Source organism: Coregonus clupeaformis, chromosome 1 (assembly GCF_020615455.1).
Source record: "Coregonus clupeaformis isolate EN_2021a chromosome 1, ASM2061545v1, whole genome shotgun sequence".
In the NCBI taxonomy this organism is placed as follows: Eukaryota; Metazoa; Chordata; class Actinopteri; order Salmoniformes; family Salmonidae; genus Coregonus; species Coregonus clupeaformis.
Window position 1 is genome coordinate 2,686,805 of NC_059192.1, and position 18,085 is coordinate 2,704,889.

At 43.6% G+C, this 18,085-nt stretch overlaps 1 protein-coding gene across 2 annotated transcripts in view; it reads left to right on the forward strand.

Annotated features, from left to right (window-relative positions):
* The first annotated feature begins 9,147 nt into the window (after window positions 1-9,147).
* The window catches only part of LOC121558701 (protein jagged-1b), a 138,059-nt gene continuing 129,121 nt past the window's right edge, over window positions 9,148-18,085 (forward strand). For both annotated transcript variants that reach the window (XM_045223604.1, XM_045223609.1), the window contains exons 1-2: window positions 9,148-9,629; window positions 10,048-10,353. In XM_045223604.1, coding sequence (XP_045079539.1) covers window positions 9,552-9,629; window positions 10,048-10,353 — 384 coding nt within the window. In that variant the 5' untranslated portion in view covers window positions 9,148-9,551. The remainder of the gene's footprint in view (window positions 9,630-10,047; window positions 10,354-18,085) is intronic.

Below are 18,085 nucleotides of genomic sequence, written 5' to 3' on the forward strand. Positions count from 1 at the left end.
CTAAGATCGAATCCTACTACGCCGGTTCTGACGCTCGTCGGATGTGGCAGGGCTTGCAAACTATCACGGATTACAAAGGGAAACTCAGCCTCGAGCTGCCCAGCAACGGGAGCCTACCAGAAGAGCTAAATTCCTTCTATGCTCGCTTCGAGGCAAGCAACACTGAACTATGCATGAGAGCACCAGCTGTTCCCGATGATTGTGTGATCTCGCTCTCCGTAGCCGATGTGAGTAAGACCTTTAAACAGGTTAACATTCGCAGGGGGCCAGATGGAATACCAGGACGCATGCGCTGACTAGCTGGCAAGTGTCTTCACTGATATTTGTAACTTATCCTTGACACGGTCTGTAATACCAACTTGTTTCAAGCAGACCACAATAGTCCCCGTGCCCAAGAACGCCAAGGTAACCTGCCTAAATGACTATCACCCCATAGCACTCACATCTTTAGCCATATCTATATCCATTCTTGTTATAACTGAATCTTGGCTGAAGAAGTCAATGCCGAACTTTGATGTATCTGACTGGTTATAATGTTTTTAGATCTGATAGAGTCGGCAGAGGAGGGGGTGTTTATATACATAAAGAGCAACTTAAATGTTTCTGTATCCATCACCACCTCTGTCTCTAAGCAATTTGAATGTAGTCCTAAATGTGGGACTTGGCAGTAATGCCCATCTGACGCTAGTGGGAATCTATAGCCCTCCCTAGGCCTCCATGTGTGCTCTTAGCAAATTGTCTGACCTACTGTCTAACTACAGTGAGGGAAAAAAGTATTTGATCCCCTGCTGATTTTGTACATTTGCCCACTGACAAAGACTATAATTTTAATGGTAGGTTTATTTGAACAGTGAGAGACAGAATAACAACAACAAAATCCAGAAAAACGCATGTAAAAAATGTTATAAATTGATTTGCATTTTAATGAGGGAAATAAGTATTTGACCCCCTCTCAATCAGAAAGATTTCTGGCTCCCAGGTGTCTTTTATACAGGTAACGAGCTGAGATTAGGAGCACACTCTTAAAGGGAGTGCTCCTAATCTCAGTTTGTTACCTGTATAAAAGACACCTGTCCACAGAAGCAATCAATCAATCAGATTCCAAACTCTCCACCATGGCCAAGACCAAAGAGCTCTCCAAGGATGTCAGGGACAAGATTGTAGACCTGCACAAGGCTGGAATGGGCAACAAGACCATCGCCAAGCAGCTTCGTGAGAAGGTGACAACAGTTGGTGCGATTATTCGCAAATGGAAAAAACACAAAATAACTGTCAATCTCCCTCGGCCTGGGGCTCCATGCAAGATCTCACCTCGTGGAGTTGCAATGATCATGAGAACGGTGAGGAATCAGCCCAGAACTACACGGGAGGATCTTGTCAATGATCTCAAGGCAGCTGGGACCATAGTCACCAAGAAAACAATTGGTAACACACTACGCCGTGAAGGACTGAAATCCTGCAGCGCCCGCAAGGTCCCCCCTGCTCAAGAAAGCACATATACAGGGCCGTCTGAAATTTGCCAATGAACATCTGAATGATTCAGAGGAGAACTGGGTGAAAGTAATGTAGTCAGATGAGACTAAAATCGATCTCTTTGGCATCAACTCAACTCGCCGTGTTTGGAGGAGGAGGAATGCTGCCTATGACCCCAAGAACATCATCCCCACCGTCAAACATGGAGGTGGAAACATTATGCTTTGGGGGTGTTTTTCTGCTAAGGGGACAGGACAACTTCACCGCATCAAAGGGATGATGGACGGGGCCATGTACCGTGAAATCTTGGGTGAGAACCTCCTTCCCTCAACCAGGGCATTGAAAATGGGTCGTGGATGGGTATTCCAGCATGACAATGACCCAAAACACTCAGCCAAGGCAACAAAGGAGTGGACTGATTCAGCTAGGTGGACTGATTCTACGTCTGATAGGCTGTCCTTCAGACATCTGAGAAATAGATGTCTATCCCTGGTTAAAAAAGATACATATTTCTTGAATTGTGTATCAGAGTGGTGGTAATCCATCCAATTTATGGAAAGTGGTCAAAGCTTTGAAACAAAACTCCACCCCCTCATTAGACGAGCAGGTTTTGACAGCCTCTGGTCCCATTCTAGACTATGCTTATTATAACCGTGTTGCTTCAGCTGGCCACCTGTGTTGTACCCACACGCAGGACTCTACCCACACGTGGGACTCTACCCATATGCTGGACTCTACCCACAAGCAGGACTCTACCCACAAGCGGGACTCTACCCACACGCGGGACTCTACCCACACGCGGGACTCTACCCACACGCGGGACTCTACCCACACGCAGGACTCTACCCACACGCGGGACTCTACCCACACGCGGGACTCTACCCACACGCAGGACTCTACCACACACTGGACTCTACCCACACACTGGCCTCTACCCACACACTGGACTCTACCACACACTGGACTCCACCACACACTGGACTCTACCCACACACTGGACTCCACCGCACACTGGACTCTACCCACACACTGGACTCTACCCACACACTGGACTCTACCACACACTGGACTCTACCCACACACTGGACTCCACCACACACTGGACTCTACCCACACACTGGACTCTACCCACACACTGGACTCTACCACACACTGGACTCTACCCACACACTGGACTCTACCCACACACTGGACTCTACCCACACACTGGACTCCACCACACACTGGACTCTACCCACACACTGGACTCTACCCACACACTGGACTCTACCCACACACTGGACTCTACCCACACACTGGACTCCACCACACACTGGACTCCACCACACACTGGACTCTACCCACACACTGGACTCCACCGCACACTGGACTCTACCCACACACTGGACTCTACCCACACACTGGACTCTACCACACACTGGACTCTACCCATACACTGGACTCCACCACACACTGGACTCTACCCACACACTGGACTCTACCCACACACTGGACTCTACCACACACTGGACTCTACCCACACACTGGACTCTACCCACACACTGGACTCTACCCACACACTGGACTCCACCACACACTGGACTCTACCCACACACTGGACTCTACCCCCACACTGGACTCTACCCCACACTGGACTCCACCACACACTGGACTCTACCCACACACTGGACTCTACCCACACACTGGACTCTACCCACTCACTGGACTCTACCCACACACTGGACTCTACCCACACACTGGACTCTACCCACACACTGGACTCTACCCACACACTGGACTCTACCCACACACTGGACTCTACCCACACACTGGACTCTACCCACACACTGGACTCTACCCACACACTGGACTCTACCCACACACTGGACTCTACCACACACTGGACTCTACCCCACACACTGGACTCTACCCACACACTGGACTCTACCACACACTGGACTCTACCCACACACTGGACTCTACCCACACGCGGGACTCTACCCATATGCTGGACTCTACCCACACACTGGACTCTACCCACACGCGGGACTCTACCCATATGCTGGACTCTACCCACACGCGGGACTCTACCCATATGCTGGACTCTACCCACACACTGGACTCTACCCACACACTGGACTCTACCCCACACTGGACTCTACCCACACACTGGACTCTACCCACACACTGGACTCTACCCACACACTGGACTCTACCCACACACTGGACTCTACCCACACACTGGACTCTACCCACACACTGGACTCTACCCACACACTGGACTCTACCTCGTACCCCTGCACATAGACTCAGTACTGGTACTCCCTGTATATAACCATGTTATTACCTGGTACTTCCTGTATATAGCCATGTTATTACCTGGTACTTCCTGTATATAACCATGTTATTACCTGGTACTCCCTGTATATAAACATGTTATTACCTGGAACTCACTGTATATAAACATGTTATTACCTGGTACTTCCTGTATATAGCCATGTTATTACCTGGTACTTCCTGTATATAGCCATGTTATTACCTGGTACTTCCTGTATATAGCCATGTTATTACCTGGTACTTCCTGTATATAGCCATGTTATTACCTGCTACTCCCTGTATATAGCCATGTTATTACCTGGTACTCCCTGTATATAGCCATGTTATTACCTGGTACTCCCTGTATATAGCCATGTTATTACCTGGTACTCCCTGTATATAGCCATGTTATTACCTGGTACTCCCTGTATATAGCCATGTTATTACCTGGTACTCCCTGTATATAGCCATGTTATTACCTGGTACTCTCTGTATATAACCATGTTATTACCTGGTAATCCCTGTATATAGCCATGTTATTACCTGGTACTCCCTGTATATAACCATGTTATTACCTGGTAATCCCTGTATATAGCCATGTTATGGTACTTCCTGTATATAACCATGTTATTACCTGGTACTCCCTGTATATAGCCATGTTATTACCTGGTACTCCCTGTATATAGCCATGTTATTACCTGGTACTCCCTGTATATAGCCATGTTATTACCTGGTACTCCCTGTATATAGCAATGTTATTACCTGGTACTCCCTGTATATAACCATGTTATTACCTGGTACTCCCTGTATATAACCATGTTATTACCTGGTAATCACTGTATATAGCCATGTTATGGTACTCCCTGTATATAGCCATGTTATTACCTGATACTCCCTGTATATAACCATGTTATTACCTGGTACTCACTGTATATAAACATGTTATTACCTGGTACTTCCTGTATATAAACATGTTATTACCTGGTACTTCCTGTATATAAACATGTTATTACCTGGTACTTCCTGTATATAGCCATGTTATTACCTGGTACTTCCTGTATATAGCCATGTTATTAACTGCTACTCCCTGTATATAGCCATGTTATTACCTGGTACTCCCTGTATATAGACATGTTATTACCTGGTACTCCCTGTATATAGACATGTTATTACCTGGTACTCCCTGTATATAGCCATGTTATTACCTGGTACTCCCTGTATATAGCCATGTTATTACCTGGTACTCCCTGTATATAGCCATGTTATTACCTGGTACTCCCTGTATATAGCCATGTTATTACCTGGTACTCTCTGTATATAACCATGTTATTACCTGGTAATCCCTGTATATAGCCATGTTATTACCTGGTACTCCCTGTATATAACCATGTTATTACCTGGTAATCCCTGTATATAGCCATGTTATTACCTGGTACTCCCTGTATATAACCATGTTATTACCTGGTACTCCCTGTATATAGCCATGTTATTACCTGGTACTCCCTGTATATAGCCATGTTATTACCTGGTACTCCCTGTATATAACCATGTTATTACCTGGTACTCCCTGTATATAACCATGCTATTACCTGGTAATCCCTGTATATAGCCATGTTATGGTACTCCCTGTATATAGCCATGTTATTATCTGGTACTCCCTGTATATAACCATGTTATTACCTGGTACTCTCTGTATATAACCATGTTATTACCTGGTAATCCCTGTATATAGCCATGTTATTACCTGGTACTCCCTGTATATAGCCATGTTATTACCTGGTACTCCCTGTATATAGACATGTTATTACCTGGTACTTCCTGTATATAGACATGTTATTACCTGGTACTCCCTGTATATAGCCATGTTATTACCTGGTACTCCCTGTATATAACCATGTTATTACCTGGTACTCCCTGTATATAGCCATGTTATTACCTGGTACTCCCTGTATATAGCCATGTTATTACCTGGTACTTCCTGTATATAACCATGTTATTACCTGGTACTCTCTGTATATAACCATGTTATTACCTGGTACTTCCTGTATATAGCCATGTTATTACCTGGTACTTGCTGTATATAACCATGTTATTACCTGGTACTCCCTGTATATAGCCATGTTATGACCTGGTACTCCCTGTATATAGCCATGTTATGACCTGGTACTCCCTGTATATAACCATGTTATTACCTGGTAATCCCTGTATATAGCCATGTTATTACCTGGTACTCCCTGTATATAGCCATGTTATTACCTGGTACTCCCTGTATATAGCCATGTTATTACCTGGTACTTCCTGTATATAACCATGTTATTACCTGGTACTCTCTGTATATAACCATGTTATTACCTGGTACTTCCTGTATATAGCCATGTTATTACCTGGTACTTGCTGTATATAACCATGTTATTACCTGGTACTCCCTGTATATAGCCATGTTATGACCTGGTACTCCCTGTATATAGCCATGTTATGACCTGGTACTCCCTGTATATAACCATGTTATTACCTGGTAATCCCTGTATATAGCCATGTTATTACCTGGTACTCCCTGTATATAACCATGTTATGGTACTTCCTGTATATAACCATGTTATTACCTGGTACTTGCTGTATATAACCATGTTATTACCTGGTACTTCCTGTATATAAACATGTTATTACCTGGTACTTCCTGTATATAGCCATGTTATTACCTGGTACTTCCTGTATATAGCCATGTTATTACCTGGTACTCCCTGTATATAGCCATGTTATTACCTGGTACTCCCTGTATATAGCCATGTTATTACCTGGTACTCTCTGTATATAACCATGTTATTACCTGGTACTCTCTGTATATAGCCATGTTATTACCTGGTACTCCCTGTATATAACCATGTTATTACCTGGTACTCCCTGTATATAGCCATGTTATTACCTGGTACTCCCTGTATATAACCATGTTATTACCTGGTACTTCCTGTATATAGCCATGTTATTACCTGGTACTCCCTGTATATAGCCATGTTATTACCTGGTACTCCCTGTATATAACCATGTTATTACCTGGTACTTCCTGTATATAGCCATGTTATTACCTGGTACTCCCTGTATATAGCCATGTTATTACCTGGTACTCCCTGTATATAGCCATGTTATTACCTGGTACTCTCTGTATATAACCATGTTATTACCTGGTACTCCCTGTATATAGCCATGTTATTACCTGGTACTCCCTGTATATAGCCATGTTATTACCTGGTACTCCCTGTATATAGCCATGTTATTACCTGGTATACTCTGTATATAACCATGTTATTACCTGGTACTCTCTGTATATAGCCATGTTATTACCTGGTACTCCCTGTATATAACCATGTTATTACCTGGTACTTCCTGTATATAACCATGTTATTACCTGGTACTCCCTGTATATAACCATGTTATTACCTGGTACTCTCTGTATATAACCATGTTATTACCTGGTACTCTCTGTATATAACCATGTTATTACCTGGTACTCCCTGTATATAGCCATGTTATTACCTGGTACTCTCTGTATATAACCATGTTATTACCTGGTACTCTCTGTATATAGCCATGTTATTACCTGGTACTCCCTGTATATAACCATGTTATTACCTGGTACTTCCTGTATATAACCATGTTATTACCTGGTACTCCCTGTATATAACCATGTTATTACCTGGTACTCCCTGTATATAACCATGTTATTACCTGGTACTTCCTGTATATAACCATGTTATTACCTGGTACTCCCTGTATATAACCATGTTATTATGATGACTCATTATCGTTATTGGTTATTCACTGTGTATTTATTCCTTGTGTCACTATTTTTGTATTTTATTTTTCCATCTTTATCTTTAACTCTGCGTTGTTGGAAAAGTATCCGTAAGGAAGCGTTTCACTGTTAGTCTGCAACTGTTGTTTACAAAGCATGTGACAAATACATTTTGACTTGACATTGACTGCGTCCTAATTGGCACCCTATTCCTTATATGACCTCGTCAAAAGTAGTGCACTATGTAGGGAATAGGGTTCCCCATTTGGGACGACATTTTTTTAGACATTTTCAGTGTTCCACATCACAAAGAACAAATCATGTGCCAGAAGCAAAGGAATTTCTCTAAATCTATTTTCTGCATAATCTGAATTCCCAGACTCACTCATGGGGCTAATTCATCAGCTATTTTGATAAGCACATATTTGATATTCCTTATTAAATATGCAGAAAGGAACATATTGATATAATGTACGTTGACCTACTTTTTAGGCTGATTTTTGACTGTAATCATTTAAAATTAACTTACTAAGTGTTTCCTCTCTTTTTCTAATAGTTGTTCAACTCAAATGTTGTTTGACTTGCAGAATCATAACTCATAGGTTTGAATACCAGTACAGTATATTATAGAGAGCAACAGTAATGGCGTCTTTTTGTAGGCACTAATTCTGCCATGGTTCGTTGGATAAAGCCTATGGGGAAATGAATGCCATTTTTGTAGGGTTTTTGGATAAACACAGAAAATAAGGTCAGTGGTAAACACAGGCTTAGGAGATCTTATAAGTTTTGTTCTATGAGATAATATTAATCAGCTAACGTCACTTTTTGTGAATTCTGAAGCATTTATGTAATTTAAAAAAGCACAAATTACATAAAGGCATTATAAGGGATGTAGCTCAGTTGGTAGAGCATGGCGTTTGCAATGCCAGGGTTGTGGGTTCGATTCCCACGGGGGGCCAGTATGAAAAATAAAATAAAATAATGTATGCACTCACTAACTGTAAGTCGCTCTGGATAAGAGCGTCTGCTAAATGACTAAAATGTAAAAATGTTAAATAAGTCATATAGGTCATGTTAACTGACTGATATTATCTCATAGAACAAAACGTATAAAATCTCCTAAATTTGTGTTAATCTCAGAGTTTATTTTCTGCGTTTATCCCAAAATACCTATTCTGTTCCATTCATTTTCCCCATGGGAATGGCTGAATGAACCAGAGGTAACTCATTTCCGGTTTTTAGGACTACAAACTGCATGCTCTACAGCAGGGTTCTTCAATTCCGGTCCCGGAGGGCCGAAACACGTCTGTTTTTTATTTCTACCTGGTAGTTAATTGCACTCACCTGGTGTCCCAGGTCTGAATTAGCCCCTGATTAGAAGGAGAGGATGAAAAACAGAGGTGTTTCGGCCCTCCAGGGGTTAGGGTTAGGGTTAGAACCCTGCTCTACAGCTTCTGCCGAGTCCCCAACAACCGTGTTTTTCGGTGTTTCAAGGGAATCGGAAGAGAGCCTTTGACGTAACTTCGCTACATTAGGTTTAAATAGATTACAACAAGGCTACTCAAATATTCAACAAAGAGGCGTGGTCATCTTGTCTCATTAATATATATATATATATGGACGTCAGCGTTCTACCCCCGCCCTCGTTGAACTTGCTGTGTAGTTTTAACAGGCATTAAGTTCAGTCGTGGACAGATAGTGCACCAACCCACATGACTGGCGTGTAGGTAGAGACTTTTCGCTGCGTAGAAGTGGCTAAAAAAAAAAGGAATGTAACGATACGAACTACCTAACTAGAAGAACTTGAGCAGACGGACATACAAAGGGACGCATTTTTTTTCTCTGTGTTGCAAAGCTGTGGCTTGTTGGAGAAAGTCTTGTGCTCTGCTTGGTGTATGTTCAAATCGGAGGAGTGCATTGTTGCGGTGAATCGGCCAGACACGGTCTAGTTTCCAAGCAGAGCGACCCGAGAGGCAAAGGCAACACCAGAGGCATGATTTTGAGACGGGGCTCGGTTGTTGGCGTTGCTGATTTTTGCTTACATGCCTTATTGTTGTGCTTTTGTGCAAAGGTATGTGGATTACTTTACAGTTGCACATTGTGGAATATGATCAGACAGCTTCTCTGGACGCATTGATTCTTCAGTAGGCGACTTTTATATAGGGTAGTTAAAACATGAAGTTAGCTCGGAGTGTGGGAAATATTTAGCTGGAGTCCCTAAGTTCTTTTGATGTGTGCATTTTAACTGTGGCTGGCTGTATTGATCGGCTGCAACCCTCTTCCCCAAGCGAAACAAGCCCATTTTTAGTTTTGCCAGTTCAAATTTGTTAGCGAGTCAGATTGTTGTTTTCGATAACTTTATGGCTCCGTTAGTTTGATCTTATTACCCATAGTTTGCAACTTTTGTAGAGGCTTTGTGCGGTGCATAACAATCGTTCTCTATATTTCCATCGGTTTCACACAGTTTCTTCGTTCTGCTTTATCAACAGGTGGCCGAGGGAACGGGTCAGTTCGAGTTGGAAATCTTATCGATGAACAACCTGAACGGCGAGCTTCTTAACGGGCTGTGTTGCGACGGCTCACGGAACGCCGGGGATCGGAAATGCAGGATGGATGAGTGTGATACGTATTTTAAAGTGTGTTTGAAGGAATACCAGTCGCGGGTCTCGGCTGCGGGACCTTGCAGCTTCGGGTCCGGTTCTACCCCTGTCCTTGGAGGGAATACATTTTCTTTGAAGAACTTGGCGAGGAACGAAAGATCCAAGATCGTTTTGCCGTTCAGTTTCGCCTGGCCGGTAAGTTGATATCCTAGACCTAGAACTCTCGTCTCGTTGTGTGCTAATAACATCATTAGGTTAAACTGTGAAAAGGCTTCCATTATCATTGTTTTCGTCCCCGAAAGAAAAGAAATCAGCGAAAAGGATTGCATGGTCGCCACTAGCCCAATAATCGACTAAAGGAGCCTAACGTTACTCCTTATAGTTCAAGTAATTTACATGCTCTGTTTAGAGGCGATGGCAGCCTAAACAGCGGATTCCTCAATCTAAACGTGAATCGATTCTCAATTGCAGTCCGGTTCTAGAAACATAACGCCCTGCACTTTCATATCACATCAAAATAATTTCACAAATGCAAAATATCCACTTACTGTGCACTGTTTTAACCGGTTTTAACACCGTTGGAGCCGACAGTATTTTTCAGTAACGTTGGTGGTGTCCGTCTTACATTTACACACGGGTGTCTTTTTTTGTGTGTGATCTGCAGTTCGCAGTGTTTGACTTGGGCAGGAGCTCACCTGAACTGAGTACCGAAAACCTCACATTTTCTACTGCATGAGTTCCTGCACCTCTTATATAATATTAGCTTAAATTATTGCAGAGTTCCTTCACCTAAATATAAACAGTACCGGCACTCAAAAAATGAATACTGGCAACTCTTTCTGTCTAAGGCCAGCACTGGCAGGTTGCGAACGATTCATTCATTTACTGACTCAAGAGTCATGATTAGTTTTTTCTAAATGACTCGTTAATTCTAGTCGTTAGTTTGACCTGCTGGCCGCAATGAATTAGGATTAATACCCGCTCCTCCGACGACTCGTACTCTCCGACCAACAACCGTCTGTCATATATGCGCGCAGGCAAAATAGATGATGCTGCAGGCAGCGTACAGAAGATAAATACATGTTTAGAACTGATAATTGATCGCATGGTGCAAGAATTAATGCAATTAATTAATTATTAATGTTGTAATGGACACAGCTTTTTAGAACCAAAACATACTACTCAACGAACGAGAACGAATCGTTTGGGGTGCTGCAGTTTGCGAACGATATTGTGCACTGCTTATCACCCTAACAGCAGTCAAACAACAATTAATTCCGCCAAGAATCGTTCACAATCTAGTCCTGTTGCGGCCAACTAGACCTAGTTTCAAGTGTACCAAGAAATAATATTATGTGTATGCCCAGCAATCACGCTTTTTCAAGTCTGTCATAAATGACAGCTCCAATGATCCCGTGAACTGGTGAACGAGAGGCTTGTAGATTCAGGACTCTTTGAAGTTTTCAGTTCATCGTTCGCCGGTAGGGGGCAGTGTTGGGTTCGAGACCACCTAAAGCGAGACCGAGTCAAGACCAAGATCGGAGGGGGGCGAGACCGGGAGGGAGGTGAGGAGTCCAAGACTGAGACCAGAAAAATGCGAGTCAAATTCAACACCATGATTGTAATTGTGAAATCACCACCATAATAAGAGTTCAAAATGTCCAGTATTTCTGTGTTCATATTTCAGAAGAACATATGGATTCTTTAGACATTCAGAATGGTGAGGGCAGATAGAGAGCCACTCTCCAAATGATCACTAACCCAGACATGTTTAGCGATTTAAAAATACTATATATGTTCCAACTTCCCCCGGTCTCCCCTTTTTATTTTATTTATTTATTTTTATTTAACCTTTATTTAACCAGGTAAGTCAGTTGAGAACAAGTTCTCATTTACAACTGCGACCTGGCCGAGATAAAGCAAAGCAGTGCGATAAAAACAACAACACAGAGTTACGTATGGGGTAAACAAAACATACAGTCAATAACACAATAGAAATCTATATACAGTGTGTTCAAATGTAGCAAGTTATGGAGTTAAGGCAATAAATAGGCCATAGTGCAAAATAGTTACAATTGAGTATTAACACTGGAATGATAGATGTGCAGAAGATGATGTGCAAATAGAGATACTGGGGTGCAAATGAGCAAAATAAATAACAATATGGGGATGAGGTAGTTGGGTGGGCTAATTACAGATGGGCTGTGTACAGGTGCAGTGATCGGTAAGGTGCTCTGACAACCTCTGCTTAAAGTTAGTGAGGGAGATAAGTCTCCAGCTTCAGAGATTTTTGCAGTTCGTTCCAGTCAGAGAACTGGAAGGAATGGCGGCCAAAGGAGGTGTTGGCTTTGGGGATGACCAGTGAGATATACCTGCTGGAGCGCATACTACGGGTGGGTGTTGCTATGGTGACCAATGAGCTAAGATAAGGCAGGGATTTGCCTAGCAGTGATTTATAGATGACCTGGAGCCAGTGGGTTTGGCGACGAATATGTAGTGAGGGCCAGCCAACGAGAGCGTACAGGTCACAATGGTGGGTAGTACATGGGGCTTTGGTGACAAAACGGATGGCACTGTGATAGACTACATCCAATTTGCTGAGTAGAGTGTTGGAGGCTATTTTGTAAATGACATCGCCGAAGGCAAGGATCGGTAGGATAGTCAGTTTTACGAGGGCATGTTTGGCAGCATGAGTGAAGGCTTTGTTGCAAAATAGGAAGCCGATTCTAGATTTAACTTTTGATTGGAGATGCTTAATGTGAGTCTGGAAGGAGAGTTTACAGTCTAACCAGACACCTAGGTATTTGTAGTTGTCCACATATTCTAAGTCAGACCCGCCGAGAGTAGTGATTCTAGTCGGGCAGGCGGGTGCAAGCAGCGTTCGATTGAAGAGCATGCATTTAGTTTTACTAGTGTTTAAGAGCAGTTGGAGGCTACGGAAGGAGTGTTGTATGGCATTGAAGCTCGTTTGGAGGTTTGTTAACAGTGTCCAATGAAGGGCCAGATGTATACAAAATGGTGTTGTCTGCGTAGAGGTGGATCTGAGAGTAACCAGCAGCAAGAGCGGCGACATTGATATACACAGAGAGTAGAGTCGGTCTGAGAATTGAACCCTGTGGCACCCCCATAGAGACTGCCAGAGGTCCAGACAACAGGCCCTCCGATTTGACACTTTGAACTCTCTCTGAGAAGTAGTTGGTGAACCAGGCGAGGCAGTCATTTGAGAAACCAAGGCTTTTTAGTCTGCCAATAAGAATGCGGTGATTGACAGAGTCGAAAGCCTTGGCCAGGTCGATGAAGACTGCTGCACAGTACTGTCTTTTATCGATCGCGGTTATAATATCGTTTAGGACCATGAGCGTGGCTGAGGTGCGCCCATGACCAGCTCGGAAGCCAGATTGCATAGCGGAGAAGGTACGGTGGGATCTGAAATGGTCGGTGATCTGTTTGTTAACTTGGCTTTCAAATACTTTCGAAAGGCAGGACAGGATGGATATAGGTCTGTAACAGTTTGGATCTAGAGTGTCACCCCCTTTGAAGAGGGGGATGACCGCGGCAGCTTTCCAATCTCTGGGGGTCTCAGACGATACGAAAGAGAGGTTGAACAGGCTAGTAATAGGGGTTGTGACAATTTCGGCGGCTAATTTTAGAAAGAAAGGGTCCAGATTGTCTAGCTCAGATGATTTGTAGGGGTCCAGATTTTGCAGCTCTTTCAGAACATCAGCTGTCTGAATTTGGGTGAAGGAGAAGCGGGGGGGATGGGCAAGTTGCAGCGGAGGGTGCAGAGCTGGTGGCTGGGGTAGGGGTAGCCAGGTGGAAAGCATGGCCAGCTGTAGCAAAATGCTTGTTGAAATTCTCGATTATCGTAGATTTATCGGTGGTGACAGTGTTTCCTAGCCTCAGTGCAGTGGGCAGCTGAGAGGAGGTGCTCTTATTCTCCATGGACTTTACAGTGTCCCAAAATGCTCATTTCTGTTTGAAAAAGCTAGCCTTTGCTTTCCTAACTGATTGTGTATATTGGTTCGTGACTTCCCTGAAAAGTTGCATATCGCGGGGGCTGTTCGATGCTAATGCAGTACGCCACAGGATGTTTTGTGCTGGTCAAGGGCAGTCAAGTCTGGGGTGAACCAGGGGCTATATCTGTTCTTAGTTCTGAATTTTTTGAATGGGGCATGCTTATTTAAGATTGAGAGGAAAGCACTTTTAAAGAACAACCAGGCATCTTCTACTGACGGAATGAGGTCAATATCCATCCGGGATACCCGGGCCAGGTCAATTAGAAAGGCCTACTCGCTAAAGTGTTTTAGAGAGCGTTTGACAGTGATGAGGGGTGGTCGTTTGACCGCGGACCCATTACGGACGCAGGCAATGAGGCAGTGATCGCTGAGATCCTGGTTGAAGACGGCGGAGGTGTATTTAGAGGGTCAATTAGTCAGGATGATATCTATGAGGGTGCTCATGTTTACGGATTAAGGGTTATAACTGGTAGGTTCCTTAATAATTTGTGTGAGATTGAGGGCGTCTAGTTTAGATTGTAGGACGGCCGGGGTGTTAAGCATATCCCAGTTTAGGTCACCAAGCAGTACGAACTCTGAGGATAAATGGGGCGCAATCAATTCACATATGGTGTCCAGGGCACAGCTGGGGGCTGAGGGGGATCTGTAGCCAGCGGCAACAGTGAGAAACTTATTTCTGGAAAGGTGGATTTTTAGAAGTAGAAGCTCAAACTGTTTGGGCACAGACCTGGATAGTATGATAGAGCTCTGCAGGCTACCTCTACAGTAGATTGCAACTCCGCCCCCTTTGGCAGTTCTATCTAGACGGAAAATGTTGTAGTTGGGGATGGACATTTCTGAATTTTTGGTGGACTTCCTAAGCCAGGATTCAGACACTGCTGGAACATCAGGGTTGGCGGAGTGTGCTAACGCAGTGAATAACTCAAACTTAGGGAGGAGGCTTCTGATGTTAACATGCAAGAAACCAATGCTTTTACGGTTACAGAAGTCAACAAATGATAGCGCCTGGGGAGTAGGAGTGATACTGGGGGCTACAGGGCCTGGGTTAACCTCTACATCACCAGAGGAACAGAGGAGGACTAGAATAAGGATATGGTTAAAGGCTTTAAGAACTGGTCTTCTAGTGCGTTGGGTACAGAGAATAAAAGGGGCAGATTTCCGGGTGTTGTAGAATATGACTACAGTGGAGGTAAACCTAAGCGTTGGGTAGTGATGAAAGAGAGAGCATCACTGGAGCATTTAAACGTTTCATTTTTTTATAAGGTTCTCGTGATATGAAAGATAAGTTCCTTATTTTTCCAAAACCGTACCACAAGCGGTGCAGTATTTAGTCTATTAATGGGCTAGGTGGTCTATAGACTCTGAAGGTAGTCTATTAATGGGCTAGGTGGTCTATAGACTCTGAAGGTAGTCTATTAATGGGCTAGGTGGTCAATAGACTCTGAAGGTAGTCTATTAATGGGCTAGGTGGTCTATAGACTCTGAAGGTAGTCTATTAATGGGCTAGGTCACCATGTGGTAGGTGGCAGAACCTTAGCACTGTTGTATTCTTTGCAATTTTATGGCCCAATTTTACTGCCCATCAATCACTTGTCTAAAACACATAATAAAAAGTGAATGAATGTTGCATATTGTCAACATTAATGGTTGACCTACCATAAATGGTCCTTTTGAGTTGAGGAGACATCCAGGGCTTTCTCATTAACTAATTTACCGGTCACAGGTGTGACATTTGCATCATTTTAATTATATTTTATTTATTTATGGCACAACTCTCTCCATTATGAATTGTGTCAGTAGTTATCATGATCGAAATGTGGATTATTGTGGGCGTGTAGCAAGCGAGACTGTGTGACCAAAAAACATTTAATCATTCATCTGTATCAGATAACGCCTTCGGCAGATGTGGCTCCTTCCCTTGGTGTTTATTTTTAATTCAGCTAGCTACAAGTTAGTAGTTCAACAGTGTAGGTTACTGTCTCACTTCAAATGAAGTCTATTTTTCTAAAGGCAGGCTACATAATAAATAGGTAAACCATTTATAACAAAGATTTTCTAACATGGGGATGGACATTTTTCAGACTACTGGACTCTTTGATCTCACCACAGAAGAGTAATAAATGTAAATAAAATGCAACGTTGTGAAATAGGACAGCGTTTGATATGAGGTGGTGGATCCAGAGAAGATCACACAGCGTTTGATATGAGGTGGGGGGATCCAGAGAAGCTCACACAGCGTTTGATATGAGGTGGGGGATCCAGAGAAGCTCACACAGCGTTTGATATGAGGTGGTGGATCCAGAGAAGATCACACAGCGTTTGATATGAGGTGGGGGGATCCAGAGAAGCTCACACAGCGTTTGATATGAGGTGGGGGATCCAGAGAAGATCACACAGCGTTTGATATGAGGTGGGGGGATCCAGAGAAGCTCACACAGCGTTTGATATGAGGTGGGGGATCCAGAGAAGCTCACACAGCGTTTGATATGAGGTGGGGGATCCAGAGAAGCTCACACAGCGTTTGATATGAGGTGGTGGATCCAGAGAGGGGAAACAGGAAAGCAGGAGGACAGAACAGCCTGGTTTCCATGTTTTAACGGACGTCACGCTGCTTGCTTAGCGAGTACCACTTCCTCCTGATTTTGTCTCACACCGAAGCTCGAACCCAGAACCTTTTGCTTTGCTAGCACACGTGACAGCCCCTCCCGAACCGTCTTACCCAGTCGGCGCCATGAAAGTTAACAATTCGGCCACGCAATTGCTTCCCCAGCCCACTACAGTGTCCCTCCGCACAAGCTGCGGCTTGATGGGTTGTCTAGACAGACAGGCCATCGGGCTATTAGCATGTACCCGTCCTGTTAAGGACCACACACCACACCGAATGTTGATCTGCCGTTCCTTCGGCACGTTGTGTTTTAGGGACCACCCGATGATGGACTTCTGACTGTTTCCCCCACCCCCCCCAGAAATTATAAAATAGTTTGATAAACACTGTTTGTTTTGTAAGCTTTTAAATTATATCAATGTCAACCGTTTATCTTTTCCAGCACGAAATGTGTCAACTTTGAGCACCTAAATCCACTTTCTGACCATTTCTTCTACATTTGGGCAAATATCTATGGAAGGTTTCAAATCCAAATGGGATTCTGTCAAAAAGTGATTTAATTCTAATGGATTTACCCCAATACAGTACAATTTTGTAAAAGTTCTCCTTCGTGATTCAGATTTTAATTTACTTAGCTAGCGTTATTGTCTACTCCTCGTTGTAGATGTTGGCAGCCTAACAACAGTTAGTTTGGTCGAGCCGCAGCAAACACTAGCCTAAGGTCAATGTTGACGTTAATGTCATGGCAACTTGATAGCGCAAACAAAGCAAACGTCAACCTTTCTGTAGCCAGATGTACTAACGAGGCCCATGTCTGGCTTTGGTTACAAACCATTGGTAATTATAATAAATACGTGAAATAATGAATGAACTGGACATGGAAAATGTAACAAAAAAAGGGTCAACATTTTATATACATGGATGGATTTATCTCAGCACTGTTCTAACGACAGCTGAAATGTCAACAATAGGGTCATACAGGGTAACGTTTCTGTCTTGATGTGGGTTGGCCCTAGTTGCCCATTGTACATTACAAAAGAGGCTGTCTTGCCCAATTTGGTTAGGCCTAGAGGTTGGTGGAATAGAGTAGAGACGCTCTGGCTTCCTCCTCCAAGTGTCTCTGTACTTCAGTAAGCAGCAACAATCACCAGGGTTAGTCACTCTTTGTTCCTCTCATAAATTGATTGGTTCTTGTGAACAGATGGCAGAAACGATTTGGTTCCACTGAAGGGAGAGTATTTCTTCCAGCCCCCTCAGACCTGGGTTCAAATATTTTAGTTGGGCTTAATTGAGATTGGTCGGCACA